This window comes from Lithobates pipiens, unplaced genomic scaffold (genome assembly GCF_037356315.1).
Source record: "Lithobates pipiens isolate NorthernLeopardFrog02 unplaced genomic scaffold, aLitPip1_a1.2 Scaffold_30, whole genome shotgun sequence".
In the NCBI taxonomy this organism is placed as follows: Eukaryota; Metazoa; Chordata; class Amphibia; order Anura; family Ranidae; genus Lithobates; species Lithobates pipiens.
The window spans coordinates 58,122,999-58,137,937 of NW_027507791.1; the positions used below are offsets into that span (position 1 = coordinate 58,122,999).

At 43.9% G+C, this 14,939-nt stretch overlaps 1 protein-coding gene across 1 annotated transcript in view; it reads left to right on the forward strand.

The window, feature by feature from the left end:
- LOC143942220 (uncharacterized) overlaps positions 1-10,231 on the forward strand; it is a 34,730-nt gene extending 24,499 nt beyond the window's left edge. The window contains exons 4-5 of the mRNA XM_077463471.1: positions 5,483-5,591; positions 8,376-10,231. Coding sequence (XP_077319597.1) covers positions 5,483-5,586 — 104 coding nt within the window. The 3' untranslated portion in view covers positions 5,587-5,591; positions 8,376-10,231. The remainder of the gene's footprint in view (positions 1-5,482; positions 5,592-8,375) is intronic.
- The last annotated feature ends 4,708 nt before the right edge of the window (positions 10,232-14,939 follow it).

The following is a 14,939-nucleotide window of genomic DNA, read 5'->3' on the forward strand; positions in this document are numbered from 1 at the left end:
ACATATGGGGTAAAGCCCCAAAACAGGAAAGGACAACATATACAATGAAGGTCGCAGCCTCCCGAACATGCCTTACAGTCTAAGGCTATTTTCACACTCATGTGCAGCAGTTTACCTGCACTGCGGGTGCAGTACAGTGCATCTGTGGCGTTCCTGCAGGTTATCTGCACTTTGCCATCGATGTCTATTATATCCTGCAGGTGTGGTGCACTTTCTGAAAGCACACCAAACCCGCAGATAAGACAACACAAGTCTATGACTCAGTGCAGGTAACCCGAAGGTGCAATGTGCTGCACCTGTGGATCAGTTTGAAAGCAGCCCAGTAACCACTGCAGAACAGATATGCCCATATATACACTGCTTTTAGTAATAAACTTACCTTTTAATAACCGCCTTACATTCAGGTATCGCTGGCTGTTGCTGTCCCAGGCAGAATGCATTTGGTATCACTCCTCTTGGGACAGGAGCTATAAAGAAAGCAACTGCAAAGGCGGCTCTGCTCCCTCCACAGTCACTTGCTTTCTCTACCGCTGGCTTCATTTAAAACATTGATGCTCTGGGATGACAGGTTGGCAGCCCATGATCTGGGCTTGAGAACCTACTATCCCAAAGCAGGAGGTCGCGGGCCACATCAGAAGGCTCCGCGGGCCACTGGTTGGGCACCCCTGACCTAAACTGATAGAGAGCATTCATCGGAGAAGCAGCCAAGAGGCCCATGGTAAATCTGGAGGAGCTGCAGAGATCCACAGCTCAGGTGGGAGAATCTGTCCACAGGACAACTATTAGTCATGTACTCCACTAATCTGGCCTTTGTGGACGAGTGACAAGAAGAGACGTTGTTGAAAGCCATAAGAAGTCCTGTTTGCAGTTTGCAAGAAGCCATGTGGGGGACACAGCAAATGTGGAAGAAGATGCTGTGGTCAGATGAGACCAAAATGTAACTTTTTGGCATAAAGGCAAAATGCTATGTGTGGCAGAAAACTAATACTGAACACACCATCCACACTGTGAAACATGGTGGTGGCAGCATCAAATTGTGGGGATGCTTTTCTTCAGCAGGGACAGGGAAGCTGGTCAGAGTTGATGGGAAGATGGATGTAGCCAAATAAAGGGCAATCTTAGAAGAAAACCGTGTAGAGTCTGCAAAAGACTTGAGATTGGGGTGGAGGTTCACCTTCCAGCAGAACGATTCTAAACATACAGCCAGAGCTACAATGAAATGGTTTAGATCAGAGCATATTCATGTGTTTGAATTGCCCAGTCAAAGTCCAGACCTAAATCCAATTGAAAATCTGTGGCAAGACTTGAAAATTGTTGTTCAGGCGCTCTCCATCCAATCTGACAGAGCTTGACTAATTTGCAAAGAAGAATGGACAAACATGCCACTCTCTAGATATGCAAAGTAGCGCTCCTCCACCTTCTGTTTGAGGATGTCCCACAGATACTCAATAGGGTTTAGGTCTGGAGACATGCTTGGTCAGTCCATCACCTTTACCCTCAGCTTCTTTAGCAAGGCAGTGGTCACCTTGGAGGTGTGTTTGGGGTTGTTATCATGTTGGAATACTGCCCTGCGGCCCAGTCTCCGAAGGGAGGAGATCATGCTCTGCTTCAGTAAGTACATGTTGGCATTCATGGTCCCCTCAATGATCTGTAGCTCCCCAGTGCCGGCAGCACTCATGCAGCCCCAGACCATGACACTCCCACCACCATGCTTGACTGTAGGCAAGACACACTTGTCTTTGTCCTCACCTGGTTCCCTCCACACACTTCACACCATCTGACACCAAATAAGTTTATCTTGGTCTCATCAGACCACAGCACACGGTTCCAGTAATCCATGTCCTTAGTCTGCTTGTCTTCAGCAAACAGTTTGCAGGCTTTCTTGTGAATCATTTTTAGAAGAGGCTTCCTTCTGGGACGACAGCCATGCAGACCAATTTGATGCAGTGTGTGGCGTATGGTCTGAGCACTGACAGGCTGACCCCCCCCCCCCCCTACAACCTCTGCAGCAATGCTGGCAGCACTCGTACATCTATTTCCAAAAAGATAACTTTTGTGAGATACTGTACCATAGTAGCAGAATATACATATTGCCCTAAATGTATCAAAACATTGGATGTGGTGTGTTTTATTTGTTTTTTAATATGTTTTATGTCAAAGTAAAAAATATTTAGTTTTCATATTTAAAAAAAAAAAAACAGTGGTGATCTATTTGATACAAATAAAGCTTTCTTTTGGCGTTATTTACGCAAAAAAAAGCTTTATTTGTGTGGGAAAAAAATGATGAATCATTTGTGTGTGCAGCATTGCAAGTGTATATATATATAATTTTGTTTGTTTTTTTTGTGCCTCCTTTCTACACAATGGTTTAAATGGTATGATTTTATGTAGTAGTTGTAATGTGTGTGTGTGTGTGTGTGTGTGTGTGTGTGTGTGTGTGTGTGTGTGTGTGCATTATAGTAGCATAAACCCATTTCCATTTTAAAGCTGAAATCCAGGCAAACCACTGCCAAAGAATTTGTAATTCTGGCCATTCAGTTCTGAGATCTTCGCAGCTCCGCCACATAGCACAACCCTGTCTGGCAGAGGAGAAAACGCATTTTTTCTAATACAGTTCAGTAACCTTTACAAATCTTGTCCCCTTTTCTTTCAATCTTCTGTTTCTATGGAGTCTAGCAGGTTCCCAGTTTTAGCCGCCTCATGCAACGCTCCCAAGAAGTGGGGGGGGGTCAAAAGGGTGTTCCCATATCGGGGAGTATACTTCAACTGGGAGCCCGTCTGAACCCTGGAGACTTATGGGTAGGGGTGTTCTGATAAAATGACAAACTCTGCAGAATATAAAACCACGTCGTTTCCCGTGACGTGGAATCAGTTGTTGCTGAAAACCACACGTGTTGCGCATACGCACTGCATCATCTGCGCCTGCGCAGTGCGCCATCGCTGACGTCTGGACACTGCATGGCAAATTCCTGGACTGACGGCCATCTTGCTACACCCTGCACTCGGCCGTACTAAACCTGCAGTCAGAAGACGGCAGCAGACCTCTTTTTACACCCACCCAACTCTTGCATTCCACACTTTTTAACAGTAAACTGAACTTATAAAGTGCAAAACAGTATTAACAAGTATGTGACACTCTTTCGATGTTGAATTGTGAAAACAGCGGCAATCCTACAGATCTGACAGAACACCGCTGCTTTTAAAATTCAACATTACCGATTTTGTAAATACTGTATTTCACTATATAAGCTCAGTTTACTGCTAAAAATAAGTGTGAAATGCAAGTGTTAGGTGAGTGTAAGAAGATGCCCGCTGCCGCTTTCCGACTGCAGGTTTAGTAAAGCCGGGTGTAGCAAGATGGCCGTCGAAGAATTTGACATGCAGTGTCCTGACGTCAGTGCTGGGCAGGAGCACATGATGCGGTGCACATGCGCAATGCAACAGCTGATTCCACACCACAAGAAGTGACATCGTTCGATATTTTTTCAGAAAAGGGGCTTCAGTTAACTCCTCCTTTAGTAAATGACTTCAATGTAGCTATTTTGAGAGGCCAACAGCTGAGGAAAAACAGTCACTCTAAGGTTGCTAGTTCAGAGGCTGTGAAATCTGAATTGGTAAAAGATATCTACAATAACAGAATTAGCGGTGTTCCCCTCCCCGGTAATCGATTGAATGCCATCCATAGCAGGAACCCCCTTGCTGGCCACCAGTGCCAAGAGATGGCCAGTATTTTCACCCTCTTTAAAGTAGCTCTGTTGTTGCCCTACACTACACGTAGTAGTAGTAGTAGTAGTAGTAGTAGTAGTAGGTTACAACATGAGGGTAGGCGGTACAAATACACTAGAATCAGAGGGCTCTGCTTGTTGGCTTACAGTCTTATGCCCCTGTTACACACGTTCCGATTATCATACGATCTATCGTACGACTTTTGTTGCATTAAACTAATATCGAATACAACAGTGCAAAATGTTTTCTATTTTTGTCGAACGATTCCCTATACGTGTGTAGCTACGTAACGGAAATGATATCAAATACGTGTATTATTTTCGTGTTTCTAATCATGCGTGATGTTTGTAGAACGACTTTTAGCGGACGCATACTATACTGATTACATGATTGTCGTCCGGCAAAAGTTTTCCTGTTTGTCAGTTCGGATTTGGTTGGACAGATTGTCATGATCGGCGTACAAAAGCTGCGTACTAACGATCAGATTATCGAACGATCTGTCCGAAAGCTATTTTTGTCGTACAATAATCTGAATGCGTGTACGGGGCATAAGACCCCTTTCGCTCTGGGGCCGCATTAGCGCTTAAGCGCCACTCGTTTTAGCTGTGCAAATTGGCCGCTAGCGGAGAGCTTTTAACCCCAAGGAAGGGGCGGTGAAAAAACTTCTGCAAGCAGCATCTTTGGAGTGCTAAAAAAAAGGGGCTTCAAAAGACGCCCCCTCCATTGAAACGAATAAGAAGCTCTTCAAAAGGGCCTGAAAAGCTCTTCAAAAGTGCTCAGCGTTTTTACTGGCAGTTTAGAGGCACCTCGGTGTGAAAGGGGCCTTGGGGTTTGCCACCATTTTCCCCCTCCCTGCGCTGCACCTCCACCCGGACAGTTTCTGGATCTACGTTTTAATGTCTAATCTCAATAAGCCCTCGTAGAAAAGCCTTCTATGAGTCTCAGACCACAGCTTCTGTGGTGGAGTTTGCTCTAATGTCAAGGAATTTCACAAATGCCATAGAGCTGGTATCAGGGGTAGGGGAGAGCGCCAGCCAGACTCTATAGAGGGCAGGCTGATGATACGGAAATGGCTAGGGACAGCGGTCTGAGAGAAGGCAAGCTTTGTAGGCTGAATCAATCATAGAGAAGCATTGCAGAACTACCTAATCCTAAATCGAGACAGGGTAGACCGCCATGGGGTGCTGCATGGCATGAATAACATTCACCGTCTGCATGTCTCTCCCTCCACACATCCCTGAGACTCCATTCAATTAGCAAAGTTTGTTTTGTGTTTGGTGTGGTGTTTCGTATTCAGTACACTATTTCTTTGTTTCTGCACCACCTATTTTATATTTTTTTTCACCTTTTTTATTCCCTTTTCTTTCCTTCCAGTATGTGTAAGATTGAATGTTCACAATGCTTATGAGCAGACTATTCCCCATATTATACCTAAATCTAATGTGTGGTCACTTAACACTAAACGGGCATTACACCTGAAAAGCCGGCACCCTCCCATGCCTCCGTATTGACCATTGAATGTGTCTATTAGCGGATGTTGGCATGGTGCAGACACTCTGACAACTGGGGGACATTGGCCAAGATTTGTAGAATTTATGGCTGTAGTATGTTGAGGCACTATGACGGTATCGGCAGCTGCCTGCTTTTCATATGCAATGACAGCTTGTATTCACTTGAACACAAGTTCACTTTAGCTTGACTAATCCTCCGCTCTTCCTAACAGCTGACACTGACATCATATTGTTATGTTTTTCAGGGGCGACCCCTTCCTCAGGAAATGCTACAACTGTTTCAATCATCATCATTTTGGTGGTGGTGATGGTGGTCATTTATATTGGCACCATTTCCATATATATCTGAACCAGGTATGCAAAAAGTGACTGTTTGCCATGCTTGTGCCATCTGTTGTGCAAGATCAGTATAACCTCCACACTGCCGCCCAAGCTGTGGGTATGGCAGCAGGGCTTGAAGTCAAATAATAAAAAAATAATAATAATAAAAATACCCTAAAACTATCCCTTATTTTGTAGATGTTATAAATTTTGCAGAAACCATGTAGAATAATACGTACCGGCCTAAACCGAGGGGAAAAAAAATGTTTTTAGATATATTTTTTGGGGGATTTTTATTATAGCAAAAAGTATTGTTGTTTTTTTTTTTTTTTTTATTGTCGCTATTTTTGTTTATAGCGCAAAAAAACACAGAGGCGATCAAATGCCACCAAAAAGCTTTATTTGTGGGGGGGAAAAAAGGACATCAATGTTTGTTTGGGAGCCACGTCGCACAATTGTCGGTTAAAGCGACGCAGTGCCGAATCACAAAAAGTGCTCTGGTCAGGAAGGGGGTAAATTCTTCCGGGGCTGAAGTGGTTAAATGGACAGTGGGGACATAGAGCAAGAGGTGGGCCAGTTGGAACGGCATGTCAATCTTCAAAATATCATTTATACAGTCCTTAATCTCCTTCCAGAAAGGTCTAATCTGGGGGCATTCCCACCATATATGTAAGAGTGTTCCCCGTTGGCCGCAGCCTCTCCAACACAGAACGGAGGCAGAGGGGTAGATCCGAGCCAGGTTCGCAGGCACTCCAGTACCATATGGTCAATAGTTTTATAGTTAGTTTCCTGTGCTTTGGAGTCTAGCGATGTGGAGTGGGTCAATTGGTATAGATGAAGCAGTTGCTCCTCAGTGAAGTCACTCTGTAAATCACGCTCCCACCCCTTGATGTAGTCCCTTTTTGGATGGCGGGGAGTTGGAGAGGAGCAATTCATACAGGACCGAGATTGTGCTGGGTTTGGGTTCACTGGTAGCCCAGAGGCATTCAAACACCATTAGGGTGGTTCTTACTTGGGAAGGATGGCCCTGGGCAAGATGGAAGTTACGGAGCTGGTGGTATCTCCAGAAGTCCAGGGGGAAGGGAGCATATTGTTGCCGCAAGGAATCTAAAGGCACCAAATTACCACCATTGGTAAATTTACCCCAGGCTAATGACTCGATGCCTCACCCAAGTGCTAATAGAGGTCAAGCTCTCTCTGAACTGCCTAAGGGACTTGAAGGTGGGGCAGTGTGGTAAATATTGCAATCATTTTGGTCCCATCAAACTGAAAATCTCACAATCTCTGGTGATGTTGTCAGCCCATTCTGTGAACTGTCTTGTGTAGCTACACATCCAGTCAGTTGTCATGTAATTGTTTTGTAAAGTGATTTTAAAGTGCCTGTGTTGTGTCGAATACTGTCCCCTGTTGGATAGTGCCAGACGCCAAAGGTCTCCGAAGATGAACGGTGCCTGCGCACTGAGTCCAGGTTCAAGCCCCACCATCCAAGTGGACATAGAGTTAGAATAAAAAAATTGAGAAGCAAAGCTGTGCCGGAAGCGTGGCGAGTGAAGAGAGCCCGCGAGGGGCCCTCTTACTAAGTGCTACTTGCATGGTGGGGCTTCAACCTGGACTCAGGGCAGAAGGTATTGGCAAGTGCACAGGCGCCGTTCATCTTCGGAGACTTACGGAATCTCCTTGTCCTCCGTACTGCTCTGTGCCTGCACAGTACGGGGCGGACACCCACAGATGGGTCGAAATTCGGCTGGTTTAGCAGGGACCAGCCAAATTTCAATTAGTTTGTGAGCAGGCTGGCTGTCCCCAAGTCGAGAGATTGACTGACTTGGGGACAGCCAGCCTTTTTTTTTTTTTGCTCCATCAGTGTCGCCAACTATAGCTGGCACCACTGATCATTGTACTCTTACAGCGAGGAACTCTGTCAGAATACAATAGCTGCGCAAGAAGGATTCCCCCATCAACACACTCAGTGTTGGTGTTGAATAAAAATAAAAACACAACATCTATGGCCAGCCTAAGGCAGGCCTTAGACAATATTTTTTTTTTTTTTTACAGGCTGATTATATATATATATATATATATATATATATATATATATATATATATATATATATATATATATATATATATATATATATATATATATATATATATATATATATATATATATATATATATATATATATATATATATATATTGTATAACAAAACAAAAAAAAAACTACCAATTCCCTCATCTACACAAGCAAGTTTGATGAAGGAATCCTCCTTGCTGTGTTTTATTCGGACAGTGGGGACTCCTTATCAAGTGTCAGAAGACATCAGCGCTGCTCCTGATTGGATGTGGCCACTGATCAAAATTTACAACCTCTGGTTTTTCAAAAGTCGGTTGTTGGATCGACTTCTGTCAAGCGGGAACGCCCATAAATGTATTGTATATAAATTTGTCTGGTCTCAATCTATGGCCAGCTTTAGTCTAGACCAGGGATATGCAATTGGCGGACCTCCAGCTGTTGCAAAACTACAAGTCCCATCATGCCTCTGGGTGTCATGCTTGTGGCTGTCAGTCTTGCTATGCCTCATGGGACTTGTAGTTCTGTAACAGCTGGAGGTCCACTAATTGCATATCCCTGATCTAGACAGTCATGGTGGATCTCCGAGTGATGCTTCATCATGTGGCTGGTGTGATGGGACATCCTCTCCTGCAGTTTGAGAATTTAGCATTTTACTACACTTCCCCCCAATTTTATCATTTAGAAAAAATCTAATTTCTAAAGAACAATGTAATTTTTAAAAATCAACTTTTTCTTTTATTTTCAGAACATAAATGATTTTAAAGTCGTCTCACAATGAATTAAAGTCATCTCATTGGATTTATGAAGAAATGTAGAAAAAAGCAACAACGTTCAGCAGAATTTCCAGTCTTCCTACACCAGAAAGTGTTGTAGTACCAGATCCCAAAATCAGTGTCCTTAATCATTTTTAATTTTAAGGCAACTCTCTGAGGACCAGTGGAGCCAAGTAGACATCAGCCAAATGTACAGTAGGAAGAGGGGAGTTATTGGTAACCTAAGAAATTAATTGGACCTTCAGTTCTGATTGTGGTATTCTCTGCTTCCCCCTGGACATATAGCTATACCAAAACTTGTCTTCTTCTGTTACTGCCGCATATTTATTATCACCAAAGTGCCAAAACCTCTGCTGCTGAAATCCAACTAGTTATTCCTTAGGGTGCCAAAGCTAAATGTTTTGTACTTTTTTACTGTTTTTTTATTTTAAGCATTCATTTGTAATTTTCTGAAGTATATTTTTATCTTCTTACAACCTCTCAACTCTGCTGCTGTCCAATGGGTCAAACAAAGGAATGAAGCACTAATAGAATAATTTATTCGGTAAATCGGTTAGGTTTATATAATTTGCCCTTCATAGAGGTTGGTAACTGGCACGTTTCGTGGGTTTGCTAACGCCCCTTTTTGGGCTTCAGACTACAAAGTGCTACATATGCAAATTTTGCAAGTTTTTAAAAATTTGCAATTGCAGGGTTTATCTACAGTGTGTTCCATTTCTTTAAGCATATTGTAATTATTAAAAGCCCCTAAGAAGGGGGATCTGTAAACCCTGAAACATGTTGGTATCCACCTAATACAACCTGATTTGTTTCCCCAATTTATTCTTTTGGCACTAAACACCCTATTTTAATTTTTTTTTTTTTCTTCTTTGCACTTTAAGTTTTAACCACTTGCTTACTGGGCACTTAAACCCCCCTCAGTCCCAGACCAATTTTCAGCGCTGATGCACTTTGAATGACAATTGCGCGGGCATACAACACTGTACCCAAATGAAATTTTTATCATTTTTTTACCACAAATAGAGCTTTCTTTTGGTGGTATTTAGTTACAGCTCGGAGTTTTATTTTTTGCTTAACAAACAAAAAAAGATGCAAAAAAAAAAAAAATCATGTTTTAATAGTTTGTTATAAAATTTTGCAAACGGGTCATTTTTCTCCTTCATTGAAGTGTGCTGATTAGGCGGCACTGATAGGCTGCATTGGTGGGCACTGATAGGCTGCATTGGTGGGCACTGATAGGCTGCACTGGTGGGCACTGATAGGCTGCACTGGTGGGCACTGATAGGCTGCACTGGTGGGCACTGATAGGCATAGTTAAGGCGGCACTAATAGGCACTGATGGGCGTCACTGCTGGGCACTGATGGGCGGCACTGGGGTGCAGCACCTTTGAGGCAGATTGTGGGCACTGTGGGTGGCACTGTGGGCACTGCTGGGTGGCACTATGGGCACTGCTGGGTGGCACTGACAGGGGGCACTTTTATTTAGGATGGCACTGCAGGGGGCAGGTGGGCACTGGCAGGGGGCAGGTGGTCGCTTGCATTGCTGGCCGTGATCGGGACTGATGTCCCGATCACGGCCGCCGGTGATCGGCTTTTTTTTTTTCTAGCCGATACTAGCCGATTACCGGCTCCGTTATATCACATGATCAGCTGTCATTGGCTGACAGCTGATCACGTGATAAGGGGTCGGGTATTATACCAGAGACACATTACATGGCTAAAATATATCACTTTCTCAGTTTAATAATGTTACACAAGAATCGATAAATTAAAGAGACTCTAAAGGTTTTTTTGACCTTCACACATTCTATGAGAAAGTGACCCAATAATATATGGAATATATATATATATATATATATAATTTTTTTTTTTTTTTTTTTTTTCAGCTGCTGTGGCAACTCTGCACATGCTCCGTTTTCAATGAGCTTCTATGCTGAGCATTTCCTCCCTATCACATCTAAGCAGCCCATGTGGGTGTATTACACAGTGCCGAGTTAATGACAGCCCACTCCCTTCCCCCCTCATTTATGCTCACTAACCAGATAAACACAATGAGGGGGCTATTACATGTAGATTAATGGAGGCTTTGCCTCCCCCCCCTATTCTAAGGCACAGGCTGGAGGGACGTGACACAGCCCGTGACTGGCAGAAATCTACCCACACCATGTTATTGCCAAAAAATGATGAAGATTTTATTTCAAATATATATTTGACTATAGTTGGTGATATTCATAATTTATTTTTACTCTATTCAAAAGTTTTTTTTTTTCTTTTTGAACATGTCACCAGCAGCCGAGGACTAGAAGCTTCTCCTGCTTTTGTTTCCCTTGGAAAGATCTGGGTCACGTGACAGCTGTTTATTGATTAGGAAATAGGTACTTAAAAAATAAATAAAATTACAGTCCCATCATCCATATACAGAAGTAGAAGGGAAAATTTAAATTCTACAATGTGTGTTTAGTATGTCTTAAAAATATGCCTTTTAATATCCAATTCGCATGGTAGATTATGACTGTCTCTATGGAGATGATTGGCATATCTCTGCGGCGGCTCCGGTGCGATTTGCACAGAAGTCCTGTGCGTCTTTTGGCCCATTTCAGGTCCAAATTCAGACAAAAATTATTTGGGCTGAAACCGTGAATGGGGGGGGGGGGGGGGGGATGCACCAGACTCCTGCTCGGAGCCCATGCTCATATGTGAATCGAGCCTAAACGTCACAATTTTTGGACATGGACACATAACGTTGAGCTTCTTCTACAGCCAAATCTCTAAATTCCTCTAGAAGCATTTTTTATTTTTTAAGCCGGTGTGCATGGAGGCTTTACTGTGCTACTAGTCGGGAAACAAAATTCTATAAGTAAAAGTAAATATCTGTATTCTCAAGTATTATTATGAATTTAGCGTTAATTACATTTTGCCTAAAAGAGCACTTTAGACACGCAATAGGCTACTTTTTGTTGCCAAAGTCCTTTAGTATGTTGATGTATTGTTTGTGATATAAATGTTATATGTAAATGTAGTTTAATATTTATCCTTTTAATCACGTGCCGACCACCGCACGCCGATATATGTTGGCACAATGGCAGCGTGGGCAAATGGGCATACCTGTACATCCCCTTTAAGAGCCGGGGATAGCAGGTGTGGGGCGCACCCGCCGTGTACAACATGGCTGTACCCGCAGATTCTGTCTGCTCCATGTCCTCCGTTCTCCCAGTGATCGTGTCCCGGAGCCTCAGAACAGAATAGCTTCAAAAGTGTCCGATGTGTCCTCCACTTTAAAAAATTTCCTTCAAGTGTCTGCTGCAATGTCGCAGTCCTGATAAATATCACAGATTGCTGCTATTACTAATAAAAAATGGCATAAATTTATCCCCTATTTTGTATATGCTATAACCGTTGCACAAACCAATCAATATACTGTTATTGCAAAAATATATATATATATCTCCTTCCTTATTTTTGGTAAAAAAAAAAAAAATGTAGAATGCATATCGGCCCAAACTGATGAAGAAAATCGTTTTTTTTTTTTTATTTTTTTTTTTTTTTTTTTAATATATCTTTTTTGGGGGATATTTATTAAAGCAAAGAGTAAAAAATAATGCTTTATATTTTTCAACATTCGCTTTTATTTTTTTGTTTACGGTGTAAAAAAATAAAAAAACTCAGAAGTGATCAGATACCGCCAAAAGAAAGCTCTATTTGTGGGGGAAAAAAGGGACGTCAATTTTGTTTGGGTGCAACGTCGCACAACCGCACAATTTGTCAAAGCTATGCAATGCTGAATCGCAAAAGTGCTCTGGTCAGGAAGGGGGTAAAATCTTCCAGGGCTGAAGTGGTTAAAAATGTAAGATGGTGTTTCTACGCTGATAACCATGTATGGTCCCTGCCTTTTGTACTGTATTTAGCTCATCATTTTGCTGTAATAAGAATTATTTGCTGTATCCAGAACACACAATCTAATGGGCCAAATTGACTAATTTTATACTAATTACTGGGAAATTCCATATCAATTTTAAAGGGAATCTATTTTTTTCGTTTTAAAATAAAATATAGTTTTAAAAATAATTCAAAAAAGAAAAAAATATATGGACTAATTGCTGGTGAATAATGAATAAGCTCTGTATGCTCTCAGCAAGCTTTTTTGATGTGTGGCCCTCACATTCCGATCAGAAATAGTTTCCAGTTTTTCACAGAACATTTTTAACCACTTGCCGACCGCCGCACGACGATATACGTCGGCAGAATGGCACGGGCAGGCATATTGGCGTATATATAAGTCCATGCCTGCCCGCGGGTGGGGGGCCCGATCGGGCCCCCCCCCGGTGCCTGCGGCGGTCGGCATTCGTTCGGGAGAGATCAGGGATGAGGGGACGGCCATTCATTCATGGCCACCCCCTCGCGATCGCTCTCGACGAATGGAAATCCCCCGTGACATCACTTCCTCTCCTGTAATGTAAACACAGGAGAGGAAGTGATGTATTCTCTCCTCCGTGTCGGTATTTTCCGTTCCGACACGGAGGAGAGCGGATCGGTGAGTTGCACCAACACTCTACACACACAGTAGAACATGCCAGGCACACTCACACCCCCCCTTTACCCCCCGATCACCCCCCCAATTACCCCTGCCCCCCAGTCACAGTGACACCAATGTCATTTTTTTTTTTTTTTTTTTTTTTTTTTTGCATTGGTGTCATTTGTGACTGTAATAACTGTTAGGGCAGTTAGAGTTAGCCCCCTTTAGTTCTAATGTACCCCCCTAACCCCCCCAATAAAGGTTTAACCCCGTGATCACCCCCCGTCGCCAGTGTCACTAAGGCTGGGTTCACATTGCAGCGGTTTATGAGAACGAATGTGATTCGCACCGCACTGCAGTGCAAATCACATCCGATCTCTGTGCGATTCGAGTTCAGCCATTCGCCGCACCCGCCGCACCCGCCGCACCCGCCGCAAATTCGCACGGGACCCTTTTTTTGGCCCGCAGCAGAATCGGATCGCATGGGTGTTCACACCATGCGATCCGAGTTTGCAGATCGCACTGCGATATGCGAACTGATCTGGGGGTGTCAGTAACATTTCACTGACACTCCCAGCAGTTCGCATAGGGCAGTGTGAACTGCCGCCGGGAGGCATGCGATGCGGGAACCCGCCGCGGATTCGCGGCGTTTCCGCATCGCTCCAGTGTGAACCCAGCCTAATAAGCGATCATTTTTCTGATCGCCGTATTAGTGTCACAGGTGACGCTAGTTAGGCAGGTAGGTATTTAGGTTCGCCGCAGCTTTTTATAGCGCCAGGGACCCCCATATACTACCGCATAAAGCCCCCTGATTGCCCCCTAGTTAACCCTTTCACCAGTGATCACCATATAACTGTTACAGGTGACGCTGGTTGGTTAGTTATTTTTTTATAGTTTCAGGGCACCCGCCATTTATTACCTAATAAAGGTTTAACCCCCTGATCACCCGGCGGGTGTCATTTGTGACTAATAACTGTTAGGGCAGTTAGGGTTAGCCCCCTTTAGTTCTAAGGTACCCCCCTAACCCCCCCAATAAAGGTTTAACCCCGTGATCACCCCCCGTCGCCAGTGTCACTAAGGCTGGGTTCAGATTGCAGCGGTTTGAGAACGGATGTGATTCGCACCGCACTGCAGTGCAAATCACATCCGATCTCTGTGCGATTCGAGTTCAGCCATTCGCCGCACCCGCCGCACCCGCCGCAAATTCGCACGGGACCCTTTTTTTGGCCCGCAGCAGAATCGGATCGCATGGGTGTTCACACCATGCGATCCGAGTTTTCAGATCGCACTGCGATATGCGAACTGATCTGGGGGTGTCAGTAACATTTCACTGACACTCCCAGCAGTTCGCATAGGGCAGTGTGAACTGCCGCCGGGAGGCATGCGATGCGGGAACCCGCCGCGCATTCGTGGCGTTCCCGCATCGCTCCAGTGTGAACCCAGCCTAATAAGCGATCGTTTTTCTGATCGCTGTATTAGTGTCACAGGTGACGCTAGTTAGGCAAGTAGGTATTTAGGTTCGCCGCAGCTTTTTATAGCGCCAGGGACCCCCATATACTACCGCATAAAGCCCCCTGATTGCCCCCTAGTTAACCCTTTCACCAGTGATCACCATATAACTGTTACAGGTGACGCTGGTTGGTTAGTTATTTTTTTATAGTTTCAGGGCACCCGCCATTTATTACCTAGTCTCACTAGTGTACCCCTAAATTTAGGGGTGTCTACTTTCCAAAATGGGGTCATTTGGGGGGGGTTTGTGCCATCTTGGCATTTTATGGCCTTCAAAACTGTAACGCCCTTAGAAAGCCTGAAGGCGGTGCTTGGTTTTCGGGGCCCCGTACGCGGCTAGGCTCCCAAAAAGTCCCACATATGTGGTATCCCCGTACTCAGGAGAAGCAGCAGAATTTATTTTGGGGTGTCATTTCACATATGCCCATGGCATGCGTGAGCAATATATCATTTAGTGACAACTTTGTGAAAAAAAAAAAAAAAAAAAAAAAGTTTGTAATTTTCCCGCAACTTG